Source organism: Nilaparvata lugens, chromosome 2, assembly GCF_014356525.2.
Source record: "Nilaparvata lugens isolate BPH chromosome 2, ASM1435652v1, whole genome shotgun sequence".
Classification (NCBI taxonomy): domain Eukaryota; kingdom Metazoa; phylum Arthropoda; class Insecta; order Hemiptera; family Delphacidae; genus Nilaparvata; species Nilaparvata lugens.
The window spans coordinates 3,248,573-3,274,835 of NC_052505.1; the positions used below are offsets into that span (position 1 = coordinate 3,248,573).

Sequence of the window (26,263 nt, forward strand, 5' to 3'; positions counted from 1 at the left end):
TGTATCTACTAGAGTATTTACTAGAGTTACCAAACATGACGTTGTCTATAATGTGTAAACAGTCTGTGACAATAAAGATATTTATTTATTTATTTATCAGGACTCAGTAAAAGATTTTAAACTTCCAGAAGTCGCGCCCTACTCAATCACACGAGCAGTCGCGTGTTGTATTTTGTACAACATCCAATTTTCCAAGTGTTATGTACTCTGTTTACTGTCAAAACATAAAAATTAATTGTAGAATTAATATTTCCATCTCCTTAGATGTACTCTGTTTACTGTCAAAACATAAAAATGAATTGTAGAATTAGTATTTCCATCTCATTGGATTATTTTATGCCTATGAACATTTGCATGATTACCTTTCCGTAGCCCAATAAGGTACACCAAGCAAAGCCAACAATTCTGTGTTATTGGTTCGTTGGCAGTCTCTTTCCCTATCATATGCACTACTTACACACTGTCGCGACTAAACGGCACCTAAAGAATGAACCATTGCTCGGTTGATACTGCAATTCAGTGGAGTGATGGGGAGAAAGTTTAGGAATGCATAGGTGACACATTCACTGACACCACCCCATTCAATAGTTTTGTGCAGCAAAAAAAACTGACACTGTTGTACTTTTTACAACAGCGCGACTGACGGAAGGTTAATGAGCTTGAATGAATTGTATGATTTTGATGTTAGAATAGAGAAAAAAATTTTTTTGTCCAGAAATCTCACAAAAATGTTTCAGGTCTCAGTAAAAGTTTATGTATTGTCACAGTAGAAAATTGTAATGAACATTTATTATAATTGTTTTTGAAGGAATGGATTCAAGGATCCAAAGGTTCAAATAACCCCACACGTCAACCAAAGCTTATTGTGTTCTCAAGTAGTATGTTAGTTAGGCAAACCAATACCTGAGTCCTTTACAAGAACCAGGAATTTTTCCTTATGCTAACATCCCATTCATCACCTGGTTGCTTGTCGCAATCCAGTGTGATATGCTTGGCAGTCTCTTCAGACTGATTAGTCCTCGGGACCTACGTGAGTTCCACTCCTGGCCTTCTTTGAAGGTCCTTCCACTGAGGAAGAGGCGGCCAAGTTGCCCCTAGGGCGCCCGGCCACCCTTGACTCACATTTGTGCCTCGAGTTTGACCCATCTCTGGTCTCTTATGAACATTTACTTAGGCTATATGATTTTGAGGTTATTATGAGGGAAAATAAGGGTGCGAATTCAACAATTAATAAGGGTAGCCAACAATTCAAGCTATTCCTCAATTATTAAGCAAAGTATAAGAATAAATACCTCCACAGTTCATCAAAACGTTCACTGGAGCTTATGCTTTGTTCAAATTAATTTCTTATATTAATATTCCAAATTCAAAATTTTTTTTAATCATTTTGGGATCAAAATGATCTGTGTTTGAATCTTAGTGCCGACGAACCATATACTCTTCACTTCACTTTTGAACTAATTTCCAATCAAAATTTGGGAATGTAATAGTAAGGGTTATAAGCCTGTTTTCCATTTCCAATCATTTTATAATTATATGTTTTTATCATTGTTAAAAAATTAATAAAGTAAAAATATTGTAATGAATCAAAATAAATAATAATCTACTAGAGTTCACAAATATATCGCTATTCTATTAATTTATATCCTCTGATGATTGACTCAAGCTGTATGTCTCTTCTAGGTATAAGTAGATTGACTCTTCCTTCCGGAACTAAAGGCTTCGGAGGCACTGAAGGATTCATGGCCCCGGAAATCATGCGCTACAATGGAGAAGAAGAATATACTGAAAAGGTGACAACATTATCATAGCGAAAAGAAAGAAAATATCTCAAGGTATAGGGCGTTCAAGTTCCTAATTCACTGTTAACTCAAACCTGTGGTCCTAGTAGTTCTTTTTCGTGAAGCTATGTGATGCTGGTCGTATCTCATACTGTGCCGTTCATACACTCTCACCCGCCCAAAACAGTAATAGTAAAGAGTAGTCGACAGTAATCGGCTCAAGATTACAAAAAACAGCTTGAAAATTTGGAACATAAACGACCTATACCATAGGATTTATCATCTTATGCTATATTTTCTTGTCTCATTATCAACTGAATCATTTCTGACTATTTTAACTATTTTTGATAGCTTATTCTATGTTTTTGGCTGATAATTTAATTGTTAGGTTAGGCGCACACCCGTTAGTCAAGACAAGACAAGACATGATCAGAGACGTTTAGTCACAATACTTCACATAGTTGCTTATGACGCAACACACACCGATTAGTCATTGCAATTAGACATGTCTTCATAAGCAACTATGTGAAGTATTGTGACTAAACGTGTCTGATCATGCCTTGTCTTGTCTTGACTAACCGGTGTAGGCCCAGTCTTACTGTGTGGGTAAATTGTGTCTTTTTTGGGAACAAATATTTCAAGAAGTTTTTAGTGTAAGGCATTTCAAAATTGTATTTAATGATGAGTGTGTGACGTTATTCCAATTACAATGTTTTTTACTTCCCTTGCCCTATTACCATAGGTAAGGAAAGTATTGCTTTCCAAAAAAAATTAAGGTACCCCAATTTCAAGTTTTCTATACGTTTCAAGGTCCCCTGAGTCCAAAAACATGATTTTTGGGTGTTGGTCTGTGTGTGTGTGTGTGTGTCTGAGAACACGATAACTCCATTCCTAATTAACCGATTGACTTAAAATTGTAAACTTAAGGTCCTTATACCATGAGGATCCGACAATAAGAAATTCAATAAAATTCAAATCAAGATGACGGAAAAATGGCGGATATTTACTAAAATACCATGTTTTTCACGGTTTTCTCAAAAACGGCTTTAACGATTTTCTTCAAATTTATACAATGAATAGCTATTCATAAGCCCTATCAACTGACATGAGTCTCATTTCTGGGAAAATTGCAAGAGCTCCGTTATATTCTTGAGATAAATGGCGGATAATCACTAAAAAAACCATGTTTTTCACGGTTTTCTCGAGAACAGCTCTAACGATTTTCTTCAAATTTATACAATGGATAATAAAATGGATTCATAAGCCCTATCAACTGACATGAGTCTCATTTCTGGGAAAATTGCAAGAGCTCCGTTATATTCTTGAGATAAATGGCGGATAATCACTAAAAAAACCATGTTTTTCACGGTTTTCTCGAGAACGGCTCTAACGATTTTCTTCAAATTTATACAATGGATAATAAGCCCTATCAACTGACATGAGTCTCATTTCTGGGAAAATTGCAGGACCTCCGTAATATTCTTGAGGGAAATGGCGGATAATCACTAAAAAACCATGTTTTTCACGGTTTTATCGAAAACGGCTCTAACGATTTTATTCAAATTTATACCATGTATTCATAAGCCCTATCAACTGACATGAGTCTCATTTCTGGGAAAATTGCAGGAGCTCCGTAATATTCTTGAGATAGATGGCGGATAATTACTAAAAACCCATGTTTTTCACGATTTTCTTAAAAATGACTTGACCAATTTTTTCAAATTCATACCCTGTATAGTTATTTATCAGCTCTCTTCTAGACTTTAAACAGCTGGAGTCAGAAAATTGGCTCTCCAAACCGGGGCGTAGTCGCAGGTTTTATGATGATCCTAATTTTCTCATTTCTATAATTGGAAACGTTTTTCCTTGACGAAATGAAACATTCCTAAATAATTCAAAATAGCTGAAACTTTACACTATTTTCTCTTTATTTTATTTTGTGTTCAATTTTCTAGTTTTTCGAAATTTAATTTGAACGTGGACTGCGACTACGCCCCGTTTCGGGAAGCCATTTTTCTGACTCCAGCTGTTTAAAATCTAGAACTTGACTAAATCCCAAGTTCGGAAACCGGCCCTTTATAATTCAAAGGTTCAGTGGTGTTTTTTAGTTATTCCAGTTCCAACCCAACTCAATTCGATAAGCATTTAGTATGTTATAATAAGAAAACAAAGATATTGTCAAATTTCACTAAAAATTTACCAATTTACTAAAATTTATCAATTCTACTAATTACATTTAGTATGTTTCGAGATGAGTTTCTAATTGTTTTCTTGTCTATTTTAGGTGGATTGTTTTTCGTTTGGCATGTTTATATACGAGCTGCTCACTCTCCATCAGCCATTCGAGAGTCACGAATCCGTGAAGGAGTGCATCTTGGAAGGTGGGAGACCGCCTCTCACTTATAGGGTAAGTATCAACATGATTTTCACTATTATTATCATATGTTGTCCTATGTTCTGGTTCATAGTCACGTGTGAATCCTAATCAAGTTGAAGAATAAGATATATGGCTGTCTAAGGCCTGTATGCAGCTGTTCGTTCAAGCCCCGTATGAAATACATTATGATAAATAATATAGTATTTATTATACACTAGCTCAACGTTAGTAGACAGAAGGTTGATCACTCACATGTGTAAGATTCGAAGTGGTGGGGGGAATGCCAGCGTGACGTCACGTGTAGTAAAAAAGTGATAGAGTAACCACACTGAGCATATAGTTTATTCACTGTATCTTCAAATACATCGTCGTTTAATCCTTTCAAGATTGACCTAGAACTTAAAAATTCTCCATACTTATAGCGAATTAATCACCGATTCTAATGATGTTGTTTAAAATATCATGTTCATTCAACTTGTATGAATAAAATGGAGTTGAAGGTTTTCCAAGAATCTAAACACGTGACACGAAAAGTTAATAAGCTGGAAAAGCGTTAGTAGACAACGTTACACTATTATAATTTCAGATTAACCCATAAAAAATCTTGATAAACCAATGCATTGCAATAAAACAATAAACCGATCCCGATAAATCCAATGAGTTTCATTCATATAAATGCACTGAACACATGCTGGTATCGAGCACAACATGTTCTACCTACGAGAATCAAAATATCTCATCCCCGAAATTCACAAGCTGATGTATAGCCAAACTACAAAATATAAACATGACCTAGAAGATAAAGAAACCTTAAGGGTTTGAAAGGGAAGGTTAGGAGGTGGGTTTTTTGCTTTTATATTGCAAAATGCTTGTATAATTCAAATGTTTTGATAATTATTGTAAAGCAGAAACAGAAAGCTTGCATGTCAGAAAATGTTTGTGTTATATAATTTGACTATAGGTCACCGTATGATTTTCAAGAATGCGATATTCTGCCTACTCTGTACTACAGCCTACGTCAGCTGCAGTTCCCCCACTCCAATTGCATTTCAACTAAAATACTATAGATGAGTGACCAACCTTCTGTCTACTAACTTTGACACTAGCTGGCCCGGCGAACTTCGTACCGCCAAACAGTTAATGCATCTCATGACAAACTTTAGCTGGATGCACACCTGAGGAGGCGCGATGCGGCATTTTGCATCCAGGTGCTTCTTGGTTTGAATGGAAGAACTCACACTCACTGATTCGGACATGGCATTTAACAGTGTGATATGGCAATCTCCATAAGATCAACACTTTGTATCACCAAGCCGCGCCTCCTCAGGTGTGCCTAGTCTTTGCTTAATCTGATGCACTATATTTTTATGAAAATGATCCATCAATCAGTATTTTATATCTCAATATTGATTTCCTATGTGCTAGTTGTACAGCAGTTTGCATTTTTAGATATAGTTGAATGCACCTTGCTGGGGAATTAAATGGTATATCTCCTTGCTGCTGATTTTTCCGTCATATTCTAAGTTAACAGCATTCTGAGTTCTACGACCCAAGTTTGGACGTCGTTCGCACCGCGGCATTATTTCATTTAATTTATTCATAGTCAATAGATTCAATGCATGTAAAAACAACAGGCATTTGCCCAAAACTGCTTTTAACCTTAATTTGGAATACAAGGTCTAGAGGTTATGTAAATGATAACTTAATTCATACACTATTTTGAGTCCAAAAAATGTATGTACTATAATATTTTTGGATTTATCAGATTAATTAATTTCAAAATATAAATACAAACCAAAATCTTCCTTCACAATCACAAAAAATATTAAAAATTTCACTTAAATCCACAAATTATACTCATGTTAAAATTTTAAACATGTTAAAATTATTATTAGAATTGAAATTTTGTGAATCAGTAGAAAGAAAATGGAAAAACAGATCTACCGACGGCTGTTGGATGACGCGATGATTATAACAGCTGATTTTTATTTCTGTGTGAGGCCAGCTCACAAATCTTCTACCATAAGGATTACAAGTAAACTTTGAAGGACCGTAGGAAAGAGTCCTGAAGTCGGATTATAAATTTGATAGACCAAAAACAATCCTTGATGCGGATTTTATATCATGTTAAAATTTCAACTCAATCGGTGCAGTACTTTTGGAGTTTTTGAAGCGTATACAAACCAACATAACATTTTTATATAATATATAATTATATATTTTCATATAATATTTTCATATATGTTTGTGCTTATAACCAACGATATATAAATTTACTGGAATTTACTAAATTGGAATTGGAACCGTTTTGGGCGTAAGCCTGTGGTACTTCTCTGTAAGTTGTGCAATTCTGAATGATTAAATAAATAAATGCAACCATATTCAATAGTAAACATGGTTTAGCGTTAAATGTAGACTGTGCATATGACCTTAAGAAGAGTTCAAACTCTGAGGAATTTGACGACCTTTTTATTGGTATTCAAATTGGAATAAAATCATAAATTAACATATGTGTTCATTATAGAAACCAATCCTTAACACTTGAAATGTTTGACATTAAACTCTTGATTTATTAATAATTCGATTCCAATTTTATTCGAGTAGCTTTCTGTGACTCAGTGCCAAACAACACTTGGGGCCGGTTTCTGAGGTCGGGATTTAGGTAAGTTCTAGACTGTAAACAGCTGGAGTCAGAAACTGGCTTTCCGAAACGGGGCGTAGTCGTAGTCATAATCAAAGTCACCTTCAAATTAAAATTCGAAAAACTAGAAAATAGAACACAAAATAAAGAGAAAATAGTGTAAAGTTTCAGCTAATTTTGAATTATTTAGGAATAGAAATGAGAAAGTAAAGATTTATTTTGCTGCAACTATTTACTGCGACTACGCCTCGTTTTGGAAAGCCAATTTTCTGACTTCAGCTGTTTAAAGTCTAGAACTTACCTAAATCCCGACCTCGGAAACTGGCCTTAAGGTTTTCTTTTATTTGCAATGTGGAAAATCTTATTTGCGGCACAATTTGTTTGAAATATTGTTTTTATAATTTAAGTTTTATGCATGATGAATGTAAGTATTTATTTTTTCAAATGAATAAATTTCAAATTTGCGTTTAAATTAATTAGAGAAAATTTTACTAAAAACTTTTTGTTGCAAATTTCATGTAGAATCCATGGTCTTCGTCTGCTACATGTTTCGTGGGGCACTCTATATATTGATAAATTTGAACCTGTTAGAAATGGTATCTTTATATCGTAAGCTATATCAGATTGGATGAATTGTTGATGTAGTGTAGTTTATTTCCATCAACAAAACACTTTAATAAAACATTCACATCACAATTCGATGCATATTAGGAAATTAATATTCCCCCACATAGAATATTGGTCCATGTATGGGGAAAGAATTCTTATCTATAACTAGCTGGCCCGGCGAACTTCTTATCGCCAAATAGTTAATGCATCTCATGAAAAACATTAGCTGGATGCACTCCTGAGGAGGCGCGATGCGGCATTTGCAATTTTCAAGAAGCATTTTCCAAGAATATTTTCCATGCCAATATCTAGGTCTACTAAACTTCAAACATGCTATCAAAAAAAATGCTTTTATTCACTTCAATTATTATTGTATTATTATGCATAAATGATGAAAACACTAATGTTTAGCTTAGTGTACAGCTGGTAACTTTGGATGATATTATTCATATTATTCTAATTATTAATTTTAATGGACTTTATTTATATAGATGATTCTCCAACTGCAAAAAATTACTAAAAATCAATTATTTCTAAACACCTAAAACAGAACAATTATTCGAAACAAAGCAATGTCTTTAACCTGATGCCGCACTGCTGGATGGTTACACACAGAACAGTCATTTTGTTTTTAGTCGGGGCGTTTAGAATAAAATACATGGGCGGTTATGGAGCAGCACACACTCTTGTCTACTAGCTATCGACGGCTGTTAGATGACACAATGATTATAACAGCTGATTTTTATTTCTGTGTGTGGCCAACTCACAAATCTTGCCCCGTAAGGATTACATGTAAACTTTGAAGGACCATAGGAAAGTGTCCTGAAGTCAGATTATAAATTTGATAGGCCATAAACCTGGTCCTGAACATAACAAACACAACAAGAAAAATCATCAAATTCGGTGCACACATAAAAAAGTTATTGAAAGTCAAAAATTGAGGCTCGATTTTTATTTATATAGATTTAAACTGGGAAGTAAAAATTCCTAGAAGGCAACTTTACTACATTAACAGTAAATTCATAAATATATACTAGAAAGTGAATTTCCACTTAATAATTTCCGAAATAATAAACACAGAAAAAGAGCCATAGAGGCATGGCTAAACTTGAATTATTTCCAATTGTTGACTTTTATACAATAATCAACTTCATATTATAAATTATATTTTCGAACACTTCATACGCTAGATTCAAGTTTATATAATACATCCCTGATTAAGCTGATTTACGACTCACGCTGGCGCACAAGGAATCTTCCTTTTGCCGGTGTTTTTGCCTCACCTACTGTACTTATGCATGTGATCATAAATTGAATCTTCATTTTAAAACTATTATTTAATATAAAGGATATCATTTCGTTATTATATCTAATTAAATAAATGTATGTATCTTGGTTTAAGTGCAGTAGCATATACTTATATTTATTTTTTGTAAAGCTTTTTTGTATTTTGTTTTTGGCAAATAAATTCATTCATTCATTCCTGCAGAATTCTGACTTAATATTATTCTTACATACAATATTATTACAATATTGGAAATGAAGATAAAGAAATGTAAATCATAAATAGTTTTATTTTTCATGAACAGAGTATGATGAAAACTATAAAACTTGATCTGATTTGTTTTTCTATTGTATGTTGTTTCAGGAAACATTGTACCCTTCATACATGCTTGACCTGATGGTGTTATGCTGGTGTCAGCAACCACGTGACCGGCCGTCTGCCAGCCAGATAGTGTCGATTGCGTCTGCGCCGGAATTCACCCATCTGCTCGACATTGTCTCGCTCAATCACCCCTCCACTGTAGTCGCAACGGTCACTGCCTCCTCGTTCCAGGCCCACAACGGTATGCCATCTTATTTGAATATTTATCTATTTATTCATTCAGTTATATCATAGAGAAACGATAACATAAGTAGATATCCCATGGTATAGGGCGTTTATGTCGCAACTTTTACTGTTATCCCAAGCCGATAGTTCACGTAGTTCTTTCCCATGCAGCTGTACCATGCTGATAGTCTCTCAAATTGTGCCGTTCATACACTATCACCCTAACAAAACAGTAAAAATTGACAATAATCGACAGTAATCAGCTTGAGATAACAGTAAAAGTTGCGACATAAACGCCCTATACCATGGGATATCTACTTACGCTATTGTTTGTCTATGGTTATATCAAAGAGAAAAGATGGCATGTGGTAGATACCCCATGTACATACAAATTTATCCATTTATTCATTCATTTATATCTTAGAGAAAAGATAGCATGAGAAGATATCCCTTGGTGTAGGACATTTATGTTCCAAATTTTACTATTAACTCAAGCCGATAGTCCTTATAGTTTTTTTCCGTGAAGCTATGTGACACTGGTAGTCTATGTGACGCTATGAAGCTATGTGACATTGTGTAGGACATTTATGTTCCAAATTTTACTGTTAACTCAAGCCGATAGTCCTTATAGTTTTTTTCGTGAAGCTATGTGACACTGGTAGTCTATGTGACGCTATGAAGCTATGTGACATTGTGTAGGACATTTATGTTCCAAATTTTACTGTTAACTCAAGCCGATAGTCCTTATAGTTTTTTTCGTGAAGCTATGTGACACTGGTAGTCTATGTGACGCTATGAAGCTATGTGACATTGTGTAGGACATTTATGTTCCAAATTTTACTATTAACTCAAGCCGATAGTCCTTATAGTTTTTTTCGTGAAGCTATGTGACACTGGTAGTCTATGTGACACTGGTAGTCTATGTGACGCAATGAAGCTATGTGACATTGTGTAGGACATTTATGTTCCAAATTTTACTGTTAACTCAAGCCGATAGTCCTTATAGTTTTTTTCGTGAAGCTATGTGACACTGGTAGTCTATGGGACGCTATGAAGCTATGTGACATGGTGTAGGACATTTATGTTCCAAATTTTACTATTAACTCAAGCCGATAGTCCTTATAGTTTTTTTTCGTGAAGCTATGTGACACTGGTAGTCTATGTGACGCTATGAAGCTATGTGACATGGTGTAGGACATTTATGTTCCAAATTTTACTGTTAACTCAAGCCGATAGTCCTTATAGTTTTTTCCGTGAAGCTATGTGACACTGGTAGTCTATGTGACGCTATGAAGCTATGTGACATGGTGTACGACATTTATGTTCCAAATTTTACTGTTAACTCAAGCCGATAGTCCTTATAGTTTTTTTCGTGAAGCTATGTGACACTGGTATGCTATGTGACGCTATGAAGCTATGTGACATGGTGTAGGACATTTATGTTCCAAATTTTACTGTTAACTCAAGCCGATAGTCCTTATAGTTTTTTTCGTGAAGCTATGTGACACTGGTAGTCTATGGGACGCTATGAAGCTATGTGACATGGTGTAGGACATTTATGTTCCAAATTTTACTATTAACTCAAGCCGATAGTCCTTATAGTTTTTTTTCGTGAAGCTATGTGACACTGGTAGTCTATGTGACGCTATGAAGCTATGTGACATGGTGTACGACATTTATGTTCCAAATTTTACTGTTAACTCAAGCCGATAGTCCTTATAGTTTTTTTCGTGAAGCTATGTGACACTGGTAGTCTATGGGACGCTATGAAGCTATGTGACATGGTGTAGGACATTTATGTTCCAAATTTTACTATTAACTCAAGCCGATAGTCCTTATAGTTTTTTTTCGTGAAGCTATGTGACACTGGTAGTCTATGTGACGCTATGAAGCTATGTGACATGGTGTACGACATTTATGTTCCAAATTTTACTGTTAACTCAAGCCGATAGTCCTTATAGTTTTTTTCGTGAAGCTATGTGACACTGGTAGTCTATGGGACGCTATGAAGCTATGTGACATGGTGTAGGACATTTATGTTCCAAATTTTACTATTAACTCAAGCCGATAGTCCTTATAGTTTTTTTTGGTGAAGCTATGTGACACTGGTAGTCTATGGGACGCTATGAAGCTATGTGACATGGTGTAGGACATTTATGTTCCAAATTTTACTATTAACTCAAGCCGATAGTCCTTATAGTTTTTTTTCGTGAAGCTATGTGACACTGGTAGTCTATGTGACGCTATGAAGCTATGTGACATGGTGTACGACATTTATGTTCCAAATTCCAAATTTTACTATTAACTCAAGCCGATAGTCCTTATAGTTTTTTTTACTTTCCTTGCCCTATTACCATAGGTAAGGAAAGTATTGCTTTCCGAAAAAAATTAAGGTACCCCATTTTCTATATTTCTATACGTTTCAAGGTCCCCTGAGTCTAAAAAACTGGTTTTTGGGTATTGGTCTGTATGTGTGTGTGTGTGTGTGTGTGTGTGTGTGTGTGTGTGTGTGTGTGTATGTGTGTATGTGCGTCTGTGTACACGATATCTCATCTCCCAATTAACGGAATGACTTGAAATTTGAAACTTAAGGTCCTTACACTATAAGGATCCGACACTAACAATTTCGATCAAATGCAATTCAAGATGGCGGCTAAAATGGCAAAAATGTTGTCAAAAACAGGGTTTTTCGCGATTTTCTCGAAAACGGCTCCAACGATTTTGATCAAATTCATACCTAGAAAAGTCATTGATAAGCTCTATCAACTGCTACAAGTCCCATATCTGTAAAAATTTCAGGAGCACTGCACCATCTATGCAAAGTTTGATTTTAGATTTTCAATTATCAGGCTTCAGATACAATTTAAACGAAAAATTCAAGAGGAAAAGATTGAGCATGAAAATCTCTACAATTAATGTTCAGTAACATATTCACCTAAAATTGAAAATAAGCTCGAAATTAAAGAAAATAAGATTATTCAATTGCAAACTGTTGGCAACTGTTGATTCTATTAAATCATTCACTATGAAGAGATAGCAGACTTCGTGTGTCTCCAGCGTTATTGTCCTGTCACCAGCTGGTTCAGATCTTAGAAAAGTGGACTTGAGATGCGCGGGAACACTAGCGTCAGTTGATCAATTTTCATAACGGCAAGGAAAGTTGTGTGAATGCACCACACCAGATTTTTTCGTGGAGCTATGTGACACTGGTAGTTTCTTATAGTATGCCTTATTATGCTGCATCCATACGTTGGCCCAATGCGTACAAATGACGACGAGCGCAAGAGTGTGGATGGTTGGTTTGCCGGCGCTCGCCTTCATTGGCCTTCATTGGCCATCGCTCCGATTTTTGCCAACCCAGCGAAGGTTAATGAAGACCAGCGCTGGAAAAACACCACCCATTCACGCTCTTGTCAACAACGCATGTTGTGCATGCTTGTTACTTTCCTTGCCCTATTACCATAGGTAAGGAAAGTATTGCTTTCTCAAAAAAATTAAGCTACCCTTATTTAAAGTTTTCTATACGTTTCAACGTCCCCTGAGTCCAAAAACATGATTTTTGGGTGTTGGTCTGTGTGTGTGTATGTGTATATGTCTGTGAACACGATAACTCCATTCCTAATTAACCGATTGACTTGAAATTTTAAACTTAAGGTCCTCATACCATGAGGATTCGACAATAAGAAATTCAATTCAAGATGGCGGAAAAAATGGCGGATAATTACTAAAAAACCATGTTTTTTACGTTTTTCTTGAAAACGGCTCTAACGATTTTCTTCAAATTTATACCATGGATAGCTATTTATAAGCCCCATCAACTGACATGAGTCTCATTTCTGGGAAAATTTCAGGAGCTCCGTAATATTCTTGAGAAAAATGGCGGATGATGACTAAAAAAACCATGTTTTCACGGTTTTCTTCAAATTTATACCATGGATAGCTATTCATATGCCCTATCAACTGACTTGGGTCTCATTTCTGGGAAATTCCGTAATATTCTTGAGAAAAATGGAAGATAGTTACTGAAAAACCATGTTTTTCACGGTTTTCTCAAAAATGACTTGACCGATTTTTTTCAAATTCATACCCTGTATAGTTATTTATCAGCTCTAACAACTGGCGCCAGTTTTTTTCCCTGGGAAACCAATGGGGGGTCCATCTTTCGAGAAATGGACCTTGGAACCTCCTTCTCGTACATGAGGTAGGTAGGTAGAGCAGTTTAAAAAAAACACATAGTCGATATTGCATCTGTAGAACAGCTGTTTTGACGAATTTAAAAAAAGTAATCGAATTTCACAATTTACACGAAGAAAAAAGTACTCTGAAAGCAATTATATATACACATATATACAGTAGTCTGATCGTAGTTTCAAATATGTTGCCGCCAATCGTCATTATGTTATTCCCCTAAGTTATTCTCGTTTAAGAATGAGGCTTACAGTTCAATGAGAAAGGAAAGTTGTGTGAGTGTACCACACCAGATTTTTTTGTTTTCTGCTCTGCTGTTTTTTCTGAGTAATTGAGTTGCTGTAGGCAACTAGTTTCGTCAGCACTTCCAAACACGGATCCCAAAATACAGAGTTATCATAAAAGAATGGTGCGGTTTCGAACATGGTTTAAAGAAAAACCAAATTACTTACAGTTGATGTTGTTTATTCATCTAATTTGTCGTCTCAGGCAGTTTTTTTACATAATTGATAAATTTAAATATGTGCGCCTTTAGTCGTTCGACAAAATATCCAAACGATAATCAATTTCTCTCCAAACATTCGCTAGCATTTCATTGGTTATGGTTGTCATTGCTTCATTAATCCTGTTTTTAAGTGGTTCAGGTAGATTTTTTCTTGTTAACTTACATCAAAAACATTGTTTATTCACAAGAAATCGCGAACTGAACCACTTTAAAACAGGATTAAAGAACCAATGACAACCATAATCGAAGAAATGTTATTGAATGTTAAGAGAGAAAATTTATTATCGTTTGGACATTTGTCGAGCGACTAAGGGCGCACTTATTGAAAGTTATTAATCATGTAAAAAAACTGTTTCAGACGACAAATTAGGTGAATAAAAAACATTAACTGTAAGTAATTTGGTTTTTCTTTAAACAATGCTCGAAACCGCACCATTATTTTATGATAATCCTGTATATTGACAAGAAATTTGAATTTAGAATCTTAATATACAAATTAATTTGAAAAATTCACTCTAGTAATCAGTTGAAAACCTGAAAAATATCGAATAAATTTTGAAAAACTTATAAGATATACCGTACTCAGGTTAGGCATTGAAAAACTTTACAGATGTGATAGACTGCTTCTTGCGTATTTTTCAAGTTGAAGAAATCTACAATCAGGTAATTTCAAATTCTGGTGTTTCAATTGTGATTCAGAAATTGGGAATTTTTCAGAAATATTATTGCATTTCAATCGTGCTCTTGTAGTGTATTAGATCATTGATCTATCAAATGATAAATGATCTTAAATCGGGTGGTGAATTATTCTTTAGTTCTTTGTAATTGTTTATCTGATAATGTATTGATTCAGTGGTTAATAAATCCAACTTAGTTGAGTACGTGGTTATTCGAGTCGAGATAGAATGCATTGAAATGTGAATTTAATTTAATTGAGATGAATAATTTATGTGTTGCACTTTGGATTGACAGAAGACGGCGCCTGTGCGAGCGGAGGTGAGATCTGGCTGGCATGTGCCAACAAAGTGACCGATCAGCTGGTGGTGAGTGGTCACTCGTTTGTCCAGTACTCGAGCCTCGTCCTGCCAGGTGAACCCACAGCCGCTTGCCTCGTCGGCAACTCTATCTGGCTCGGCGATTGCAAGGGGCAGATACATGCCTATTTGTGAGTTCATTCATTTATTGAACGAGCGTTAGCGAGTTCTTACTTTTGACACTCAAGGTCAAAATCGTTGTCCGTCTGTTTGTATGTTCTACAATAACTTTAGGGATAATTGATCAATCAGATTAAAATTTTGAACACGTATTATTCGAACATTTTTATAGGTCAAGTTCGTTGGAGAACAAAATTGAATCACTCCTTCGTCCTTTTTCAGGATATAACAAATAACATTGAAAGTTCGTAGAAAAAATGTTGTGATTGATCATTTAGTTAGCTGAAGAATTCATTGCATGCAATCACAACATTTTTTCCATTCATTCATTCATTCATTGACCGAGCGAAGTGAGGTCTAAGATTAAAGTCGATGGTTTCGCATTTCTCTTAATATTTAAATGTTTGAATGTTTTAAATGTTTATATGTTGCGCATTTACGGCGAAACGCGGTAATAGATTTTCATGAAATTTGAAAGGTATGTTCCTTTTTTAATTGCGCGTCGACGTATATACATGTTTTTTTTGGAAATATTGCATTTCAAGGATATTATGAAAGGAAAAAGGAGCCTCTTCCATACGCCAATATTAGAGTAAAAATCAGAATATTCATCATAATCAGCTGACAAGTGATTACACAGATGTGTGGAGATTGGAGAATCCAGTATTTTGCTGTATTTCCATAAGGTGTATAGTTTCAATCCGGTACTTGTGGATGAGAATGCTGCGTGAGGTCTACTGTTCACAGAACTACTAGTAACATCAGCTGAGGCTATTTAGAAGCTGTCATACAGACAGTCCTTCATGCGCTGACATATGATTGATATACAAGATAATTTTCAACTTTTACATCAACAAACTGATTCGGGTTGAGATATCAATGTGAGGTTTTCGCCATTCATTTTCTCTTGGAACTCAGTTGTATCGAAATCATGATCACATGACAACCTTCTCATTAAAAAAAGGAATTTGCATTAATAAAATTAGTAGAATTGATGGTGATGTTGTGAAATCTCTCCATAATAAGAAAACAAAGATATTGTCAAATTTCACTAAAAATTTATTAAAAACTTTAAAACAGAACCATGGTTTCACGTAGTTAACCAACGCAGTACAGCTGATGATGCGTTGGTTAACTACGTGAAACCATGGTTCTGTTTTAAAGTTTTTAATAAATGTTTAGTGAAATTTGACAATATCTTTGTTTTCTTATTATGAATTTGGATTGTTATGAGGGACAAAATTGTTGAAGTGACAGAGTAATTTTTCATTTCAAATAGGATCTCCAATGAAACCTACTGTCTAATTATTCTTGTGAAAGAGATATTTAGCTGCTTCCATATCAGTTTAGTTTAATTTTCTTCATATAACACTACAAAAATCTTGGAACTCAGTTGTATCGAAATCATGATCACATGACAACCTTCTCATTAAAAAAATGAATTTGGATTGTTACGAGGGACAAAATTGTTTAAGCGAAAGAGTGATTTTTCATTTCAAATAGGAATGTCTAATTATTCTTGTGAAAGAAATATTTAGCTGCTTCTATATTAGTTTAGTTTAATTTTTGTCATATAACACTACAAAAATCAATCACAGAATAGATACAAAATGGAAACTGCCAATCAAACGCCTATCCAACCAATGCATTTTACATGGCAAAAAATCTAGACAAGTCACGTGACCTTAGGAAGTTCCAATCCTGGTCTTCTGATTGGCTCGCGGCAGTGAACGAGATCAATTGATCCAGATCAGTAAAGTGATCCGAACCTTCCATCAATACTATTACAATGCGGCGCTTCCTAACAAGATGGATTTTTGTGCCAGGGTACTAGCCGAGTTTCCATACTGTATGTATACTGTGGCTTGGTCGCAGTATTTGGCACGTCAAAAATATTGAGTAAAGCACTCAAAAAAGTGATTATAAAAGAGAAGAAAATCAGAACATACAAAGGAGTTGAAATATGCTTGTGTAAGCAGGAATGTGCCTACACCAAATATGTAAGGGGAAAAAACCTATGATAACAAGAAAAGAAGAGAATAACTAAAACTTTAATTAATGAATCTTTAACATATATATACATTTGAACAAAACAAGATTAATTTTGATTTAAAACAATATTTGATATGAATTAATGGGGAAAACACTCGCTTGCTGCTAATGATGATTCAATGTTTGTGGCTATGAAAATTTAAGAACAATGATTCAGCAGTCACCTACCTTTTTGAAATAGCTTCCCACTTTGGCATCCACTGGTATTTCGCGACTTTAGTATTTTAAAAGAACAAATATTAACTGAACCAATGAATAGGCTCAGAACCCGTCTCCCTTAACAATACAATTATTTTTATACTGCCCGATCTGTGACAGAATAACTGTACTATTAAACGAACCGAAATCTAGCCTTTTTCACTGGATCAGCCGGACTTAACTTTCAGTCCTATCGAACGAGCTCACACTCACACTGACCAAAAATAAAATTTTGGGTATTAAATATAACTCAGTCAATGCCAAACATGAAAGCCATTTCAAGTACATATTTTTATCTGTCGCACAAGCGGCACGTTTGTTATTAAAAACAAAAGAGAAGCTACATTAATTTTGACAACAAATAAAATAAACAATTTTTCTGTCGATGATAAAAATTGTTCAAAGACAAAAACACTGTCCATTAAACTTTTACAATTTAAAACTCTAAAATCCTGAGCAATATGAGATAAATATATGATTCATATATATGTCCCATATGACCAGGTGACACTTGCAAAAAATTTCTTACACACGCCAACAGTTAAAGCTTTCCTCTAAACTGTACGGAGATGCATCAAGCAATCCATTTAGCTTTTATTGCATTCTTAAACGTTTCTGAGCTCTCAATACATTGTATTGTTTGTGCTGACCTAATAAATAAATAATACATTTTATTTCAGTAGGAAGAGAGTTATAAGCTGTTAGTACGCTATAATATGGCACTTTCTCTAAACTTGCTGTTCTGTGTTGCGGGTACTGAAGATAAACTATTTGGTTTCTAGTATTGTAACTGATATCGGGGCACCGAGCTTCGCTCGTTATTTCTTTTTATTGATAAACAGAACACAATTCTCTAAAATGATTGTGTTTATATTCTACAGCTGCTATACGTCAGCTTATGAATTTCGGGGATGCAATATTTTGATTTTCCACAGAATCACTCGCTCACTTTTTACTATCCACAGACGACGAAAGTCTCAGCTGTTTTAGCCAAGGATGAATTATGTCGTTCAGCGAGTTTTTCCAAGGATGAGACCTGGTGCAATCGATTTTTTATATCATAAGCCTACTGTGTTCTAAATTTCGTGAAAATCGTTGGAGCCGTTTTGGAGATCCGTTGAACATAAATAACCAAATATAAATAATTATACAGAAATTGCTCGCTTAATATAATAGGATTATGGATATGTTTCTCTTTCAATATCTTCTCGTTTAACTTTTTCTCGTTTAATTAGCATTGGTGACTCTATTGTGGAGAATGTGACAGAGGCGAGTCTGTTGGGACTGATTGTGGATAAGGATCTCTCATGGAATGCCCATACTGACAGACTGGCGAACAGAATCAGTAGCAGTTTATTTGTTCTGCGAAACATAGTCAAGTGTGTGCCCCCTGAGACAGGAAAAACGTTATATTTCGCACTCATTCATTCACATATTGCATATGAAATTGAGCTCTGGGGTAACACGTCTCTGCAGAACATAAATAAGATATTCATTCTGCAAAAGGTGTTTAGTGGGATTGGGGTTCAATCATCCTTGTCGAAATTATTTTAAAAGGCTGTGCATACTCACTGTACCTTGTATTTTTATTTTTAAAACTTTATTATATGTGATTAAGAATATGGGCAGTTTAACGACCAATGCACACGTACATTCACACTTCACAAGAAACAGGAACAACTTTATCGTTCAGCCTCACAGGCTAACTCTTTTTGAGAAAAAACTAGCTACATAGGGACAAAATTTCTAAACAAGTTGCCTGGTAATATAGATTTCAAGAGCATGACTTTCAAAAAAGATCTTCATAAGTTCCTTGTTGAAAAAAGTTTTTAAAATGTAAATGAATTTTTATGTGACAATTATGTGTAATATCATATAGGCTATATCTATATTTTTATTATGTTAAATATTTTTATTTTGTTAAATATTGAAGAGATTTTTTTGTACATGACAATGTTCAATTGTATAGTTGTGATTCAAAATGACTGTACTGTATTGAACAATAAAAATTATTATTATTATTATTATTATTATTATTCACCAACTCTGTATAATTAAAAGTTGCTGTTTTCAAAGATTACAATACAACCGTTCATGAGCGAGTTCTCCAACCCAGGGGGTCACAAGTAATAGTTAGTAATGGTCTTGCATTGCACCTTATAATCGATGTAATCTTGAATATTGATCTATTTTAGTAAACTTGAATTAATTTGTGTGTTTGTTTTAGCGCGGGCGATTGCACGCACATATTCAGTTACGCACTGGACCCCGAATCGCCGGCCAACGCAGGCGTGTGCGCCATTCTGCACCTGGAGCAGCAGGCGCGTGTCGCCGTCGGTCTGTCCAACGGGCGCGTGTTCCTGGTACGGGACGACATGTCGCCGACTGCACCCACAATGGGCGAGGGCAGCTTTGTCATGAGTGAGCTGGGCAGTAGTAGTGTGTTGCACGCTATCACCACTGTCTACACCGACAAACACAAGTCAGTTCACTATTTAAAAAATTCTACAGATGAAAATAAATTAGAAATTGCATTTGTTCAAATGCTAATTAATGAATTGATTACTATTAAACGAAAATCCCAATTAAATGCTGTAAAACACCCCGATTTCTGCTACTGAAATACTGCTACTCTAAAGCTGCGTTAATAACACCAGAGTTAATAACCCAAGTTTTCAACATTTCTGTTATAAACTGTTGTTAATTACAACAGTCACTAACATCATTATTGAGCTGCGTTTACACCGGAGTTAATAACACCAGTTCTTAACAAAAGTTATCAACTTGACTGAATCGACAAAAATTTCTCTTAACAAAAGTTAATAACTCGTGTTTTTAACAGAAAATTCCTTGTCATTAACAAGATTTATGTTATCCATCGAGAGTCGGTAAAGATCAAAGGAAATGTGTTATGTTAATAACAAAAGCCTCTTTTATCGCATCAACTTTTGTTAATTGACCGAGCGAAGTGAGGTCTAAGATTCAAGTCGAACGGTTTGGCATTTCTCTTAATGTTTAATGTTTAAATGTTTGAATGTTTAAATTTTTATATGTTTATATGCTGCGCATTTAAGGCGAAACGAGGTAATAGATTTTCATGAAATTTGACAGGTATGTTCCTTTTTTGAATTTCGTGTCGACGTATACATACGATTTTTTGAAATTTTGCATTTTAAAGATAATACAAAAGGAAAGGGAGTCTCCTTTGAACGCCAATATTACCGTAAAATCAGACTTTAGAATTATCCATAATAAATCAGCTGTCTAGTGGACTACTAGTAGTTTTGTGAACAGTAGACCTCGCGCTCAGTAAGTTACATTGACCTGTTGTTATGTTTTCTCAAAAATTAATAAATAATTTATCAATTTGAAATGTCTAGAAAAGATCCTAAATAAACATAGAGCTTTCTGTTTTATCGTACAGTGACGTGTCGTCCCGGAATGTGAGTGTGAGCGCTGTTATCAGGTCTGGCTGCAACTGTCTACTATGTTGATAGATACATTTTCAAGTAAAATCAAGATACATTTTCAAGTAAAATCAAGTAACGGAGCAGTGTGTGATTACATAACCTTATCTTCTGTGCAACATTAACATTTTATCAAAATTTTTGGAGAGAAATAGTACAGACTCAGCCTAGTTTTTCCTCCAATGTCATAAATGTATTATGATTATAGTATTTTATACAATAAATGAATAAATCAAGATGTTCGATGTTTTTGAACGGGTAGTATTATAGTCCACTAGACAGCTATGATGAATAGTTCTATAGTCTGATTTTTACTCTAATATAGGCCTACGAAGGAGGCTCCTTTTTCCTTTTATATTATCCTTGAAATGCAAAATTTCCAAAAACCTTGTATATACGTCGACGCGCGATTTTAAAAGGAACATACCTGTCAAATTTCATGAAAATCAATTGCTGCGTTTCGCTGTAAATGCGGAACATATAAATATAAACATAAAGAGAAATGCAAAACCGTCGACTTGAATCTTAGACCTTACTTTGCTCGGTCAATAATACTACCCCTTCAAAAACATAGAACATCTTGGAAATGTATCTTTCCATTAACGTTAGTAGACAGTTGTCTACTAACTTTGTCTTTCCATAAGGCCATGATTCTAGTTTGGAGTCATTGATAGAATTTTTTTACATTTTTCTTTTTTAATCTGATGATTAAAATTGCAACAAATATTATTGAAAAGAAATTGATTTCTAAGATCATAGAAAGTGAGAAATGAAATTTGTAGGAAATCAGCATTATGGTAGTTTATTTTGTTAATTTCAACACACCGATTTTTCGCCAACACGACAACACAGAATGTTCTCTGATGGGTTGATTGGATTGGCGTATCGACGCCAGCCAGACCGGATAACAGCGCTCACACTCACATTCCGGAACGACAAGTCACGGTATGATAGGACAGAAAGCTCTATGTTTATTTAGGATCTTTTCTAGACATTTTAAATTGATAAATTATTTAATTATTTTTGAGAAAACATAACAACAGGTCAATGTAACTTACTGGACGCGAGGTCTACTGTTCACAGAACTACTAGTTAATCCCATTCCATTGATTAATTGTTGTAGTGAGAGTCAGCTGTTGTGCAGGCAGACTACAAATAATTTCATCAAGTTGCTACTGAATTTCATGTTATCCGAGATTGAGATCTTTCTTGGCTGGTCCCTTGGTTGGATTGATTGATAGATTGGTAACCTACTACTGCATTTCCAGTATCCAAGTTCATAGACTTTGAGATAACAATAGGCAAATAACATGGCAAATGAGGTTGTGCAGTTTTTTAATGATTCAGACCTCACTATAAATTCAAACAAAAGTCATGTCATCAGCTTTGATTATAAGTATCGTCCTTTTCACCCCACCATAACACTTGGTGAAACGAACATTGAAAGTTGTACTGTTGTGAACATGTTAGGTTTGTCGATGGATTCCAAGTTTAATTGGGGGGATCATGTAAACAAGATATCATTGAAATTGAGTAGGTCACTTTTTGCATTTAGAAATATTGTTAAACGGGTGCCTAAAACAACAGCAAAAAGTGTCTACTATGCACTGATTGAATCCCACATTACTTATGGCATTGAATTATGGGGGAGTACCTCGAAGCAAAACATTCAAAGAATTTTTGTTCTGCAAAAGTCCGCAATAAGATACCTGGAAGGGCTCAAATTTCCACAGACATGTCGGGAGTCTTTCAGTAGCCTAAGTATTTTAACTGTTCCATCATTGTACATTTTCAAATCAATATTACATGTGAAGGATAGGTTGAATTCATTCCAAGTTAACTCAGATATTCATGGCTATAACACTAGAGGAAGGAATAACATTTCAGTTGAGAGACATAGGCTCAGTGTATTTGAGAAAACACCTACTTATAGGGGACAAAAGTTTTTTGCGAAACTTCCGGCTGATTTGAGAAGTATTGTTGAAGAAAAACAATTCAAAATAAAACTATATTCTTTTCTCAGTGAGAAGGTTTTCTATGAGGTTGACGAATTCTTGTTAGAGTGAAAAAATTATTATCTAAATTTAATGAATTGTTAAATGTTATTAGAGTTTTATTTTAAGATTGATATTTTATGTTATTATGTTATTTATCTGTGACGTTTTTCAACTGTATTACATTGTTTTTGTTATACTTTTGTTGAGAATAAAATATTATTATTATTATTATTATTATTATTACTGTTATTTGCTTCTATTTTAGTTTGATTGATTGATTGATTGCAGTGAATGCCAGCTGTGGTGCGGAGAGAGTGACGGCGCTCTGTCGGTGTACACGATGCATGACAACATGGTGACTGGACACAAAGTGCTCAACCACTTTGAGCCGATCATCGCCAACGTGCATGTCCACCAGATTGTCTCCTCACACTCGCCCATCATGTACGACGGCCCGGCTGCCGTCTGGACTTATGTGCATCCAGGTACACTACAAAACACCATGATATTTATCAAGTACTCTTTTATTTCATCCCAACACCACTATAGGGTGAGCATAAATTATTGAACACATTTCATAGGTGAATGAAAAAAATAGCAAAAAGTAGTAGCGCGCCTATTTTTGTGGCAAAAATTGGTGTAGCTGCTACAATATTTGTGATGACAGTCGGCTCCATGGTGGGGGTGACACAGCGTCAGGAGAAAGCTATGTGCGTTCTGTGGGTCCACGAAAGCAAATCGGTTATCACTGTTCAAAGACGTTTTCGTTTAGAGTACGGACGTGAAAAATAAGTTGTATGCAACCAAGTTATGTAATATTGATCAACTAAAACAAATAATCAAAGCCGCGCATTCAGGACATCACTCCAGATCGACAATGTATGGCGTGGAATTGAGTATCATCTAGATATTAATTTAATGTGCTGCAAAAAGTGCTCACATAGAATTTTTTCAGACTTGTCATGTGTTATAGATGAAACTTTTTAAAATTGGCTTTTTAATAAATCAATGTCCATGTAAGTACACTTTTTCGTTATTTTTTATTGAATTCACCTATTAAATGTGTTCAAAAATGTTCAATAATTTCGAATTTATGCTCACTCTGTAGCTTCAAATTTTCAAGAGATGTGTAAATAATAAATAAAATAAGTGAAAGGGTACTTGATAACTTTTATTGTGTAGAGAAGTAGATTTACTACAATATAAATCCATGTAATGGATATAACACTTGTGAGCCCCCTGCGCTGAAGAACTCGCTAATGAATAGTTGTAGTGATTTTGAAATCGACTACTCATAGGCACGGTTGCACGAAAGACTGTTAAATGTTAATCTTAATTAAATTCCACGAGATCCAATCCGAGTAGCCTTTTTGAAAATAAGGCTTCTCTGATTGGTTCACGTGAAATTGATCACAATTAAAATTTAACCAGCTTTTGTGCAACCGGCACTCAGTGTTATTAACTCTGGTATATAGAATCTTGAAGGATATCTAAGGGGGCAAAGGAATATTTCTCTGATCAATATATTATACACTTGATTATTAGTAACATGACTGATTTTGTTTTGTTTTTAATACAATATTCATGTATTCCATTGTTTCAGGTTGTGTAGTATATCAATGGGATCCAATATCTGGAAACATTGTCAATAAACTTGATTGTTCAAAATTGGTTCCTTGCTCCGAAAGTTTGAAATCCATCAGTATAGAAGAACATCTCAGTCCTGGTCGATGTCAGGTAAATTTTATCAGATATTTAGTAAATTTAATTTTTTTCGCTTCAGATTTTATATTTAATGCACCATTCTCAATGATAATTTTAGATGATCCATGCCTTTCTGTCATCAGACATTTATATTAACATTTTATACTATCGTTATTCTAATTGCATTTAATCTTTATTCTCATTGATTAATTATCTATACTTTGTAAAATTCGTTGAATAATTAGCATTACCGTCATTTAATGTAAATTAGTGTATAAGCCAGTAAATATTGTAACATACATAAATAAAGAAATCTAATCTAATCTAATCATCTGCCATCCTTTGGTAGAGAGTTAGTGGGGAGGATATTTTTAATATTCTTTCCGAAGAATGGACATTGATATGTCCAAAGCTCCGCCAATTTATGTAGATGCATAACAATATAATTATTATCTATAGTTATTATATTACAAATTGCTTTTTCATATCATATTCAGTTCAATAATTATTTTCTTAGTCTATATTATGTAAATTCATCTATAATTTTGCTGTATTGTAAGCTATTGTATAAGCCAGTATATATTGTAATCTACATAAAGTACTCAATCAATCAATCCTTTTGAGGTCTTTGTAGTTGGCACATCTCACATCCTCCTTCAGTTGTTCTATGTACTCCAGTCTTGGCCTCCCTCAGTCATTCCCTCCATTATTCTTTTTGTTAGTCCCTCATGTCGAAGAATATGACCAACTAGTTGTGCTCTTCTCATTTTTATTTCTTTCAGTAGACAACCTATCTCTCCGACTCTTTGAAGCACCTCTTCATTCGTTACCTTCTCTCTCCAACACCTCTTCAAGGTTTTAGGCTCAACTCACACTTACGCGACTCAACTCGAGAAGAGATTTTGACTATAGTAAGGTCCACGTTATAATGGCAGTGGAGAAAGATAGGAGAACAACGTTGCCGATCTTCGGTCTTGTTTTTGCCTTCTATAGACGGTAGTTGATCACGTTTATTAATGTAATAATAACTGTTTATCCTTGTTTAAAATGATCAATTATATTTTTAAATAATTTCATAATGAATTTTCATAACTAAGATGAAAATACTTTGTCAATTAATTATCAATTCTACATTGTTAAAAGACGATTTGGCAAGTGAGCAAAGCGAGAAAGAGATAGTGCTATCAACTTTGTTGAATGATAGACAAGGATAGCAATACCATTGCTAATCAAACACTGTCATTATAACGTGAACCTCACTATAGTCTCTTCTCGACGCAGCATGTGTTTCCAAATGGTGACACTCAGACCAGTCGACTCAAGTCTCAGCGACCTTACGACTGTGAGACTGAGTCGAGCGTCGACTCGACATGTTGGGTCGAGCCTCGACTTGAGTTGCGTAGTACCGTGCATTTTCACTGAAGGAAATACCAGTGAAGAGTTTGATTGACAAGTAGCGACTTCCTTGACGTGCCCCTCACCCTCATCCTTGTGATGGTGTTGGTGAAATTAAAATGAAATGAAAGTGTGTTTATGTTTTATGAAAGTGACTTTTTATTATTTCAGATAAAACAATATTAAGAATTATTAGATAAGACTATTTTAGACATTATTTTAACCCTAAGACATGTAGAATTTTAACATGAGTATAATTTGTGTATTTAAGTGAAATTTTCAATATTTTTTGTGATTGTCAAGCAAGATTTCTGTTTGGATTTGTATTTTGAAATTAATTAATCTGATAAATTCAAAATTATTG

At 34.6% G+C, this 26,263-nt stretch overlaps 1 protein-coding gene across 1 annotated transcript in view; it reads left to right on the plus strand.

Annotated features, from left to right (window-relative positions):
• The window catches only part of LOC111056054 (leucine-rich repeat serine/threonine-protein kinase 1), a 236,411-nt gene that overhangs the window by 206,137 nt on the left and 4,011 nt on the right, over positions 1–26,263 (plus strand). The window contains 7 exon segments of the mRNA XM_039420334.1: positions 1,684–1,793; positions 4,066–4,188; positions 9,057–9,255; positions 14,905–15,097; positions 19,564–19,818; positions 23,089–23,285; positions 24,404–24,537. Of these exon segments, the coding sequence (XP_039276268.1) occupies positions 1,684–1,793; positions 4,066–4,188; positions 9,057–9,255; positions 14,905–15,097; positions 19,564–19,818; positions 23,089–23,285; positions 24,404–24,537 (1,211 nt within the window).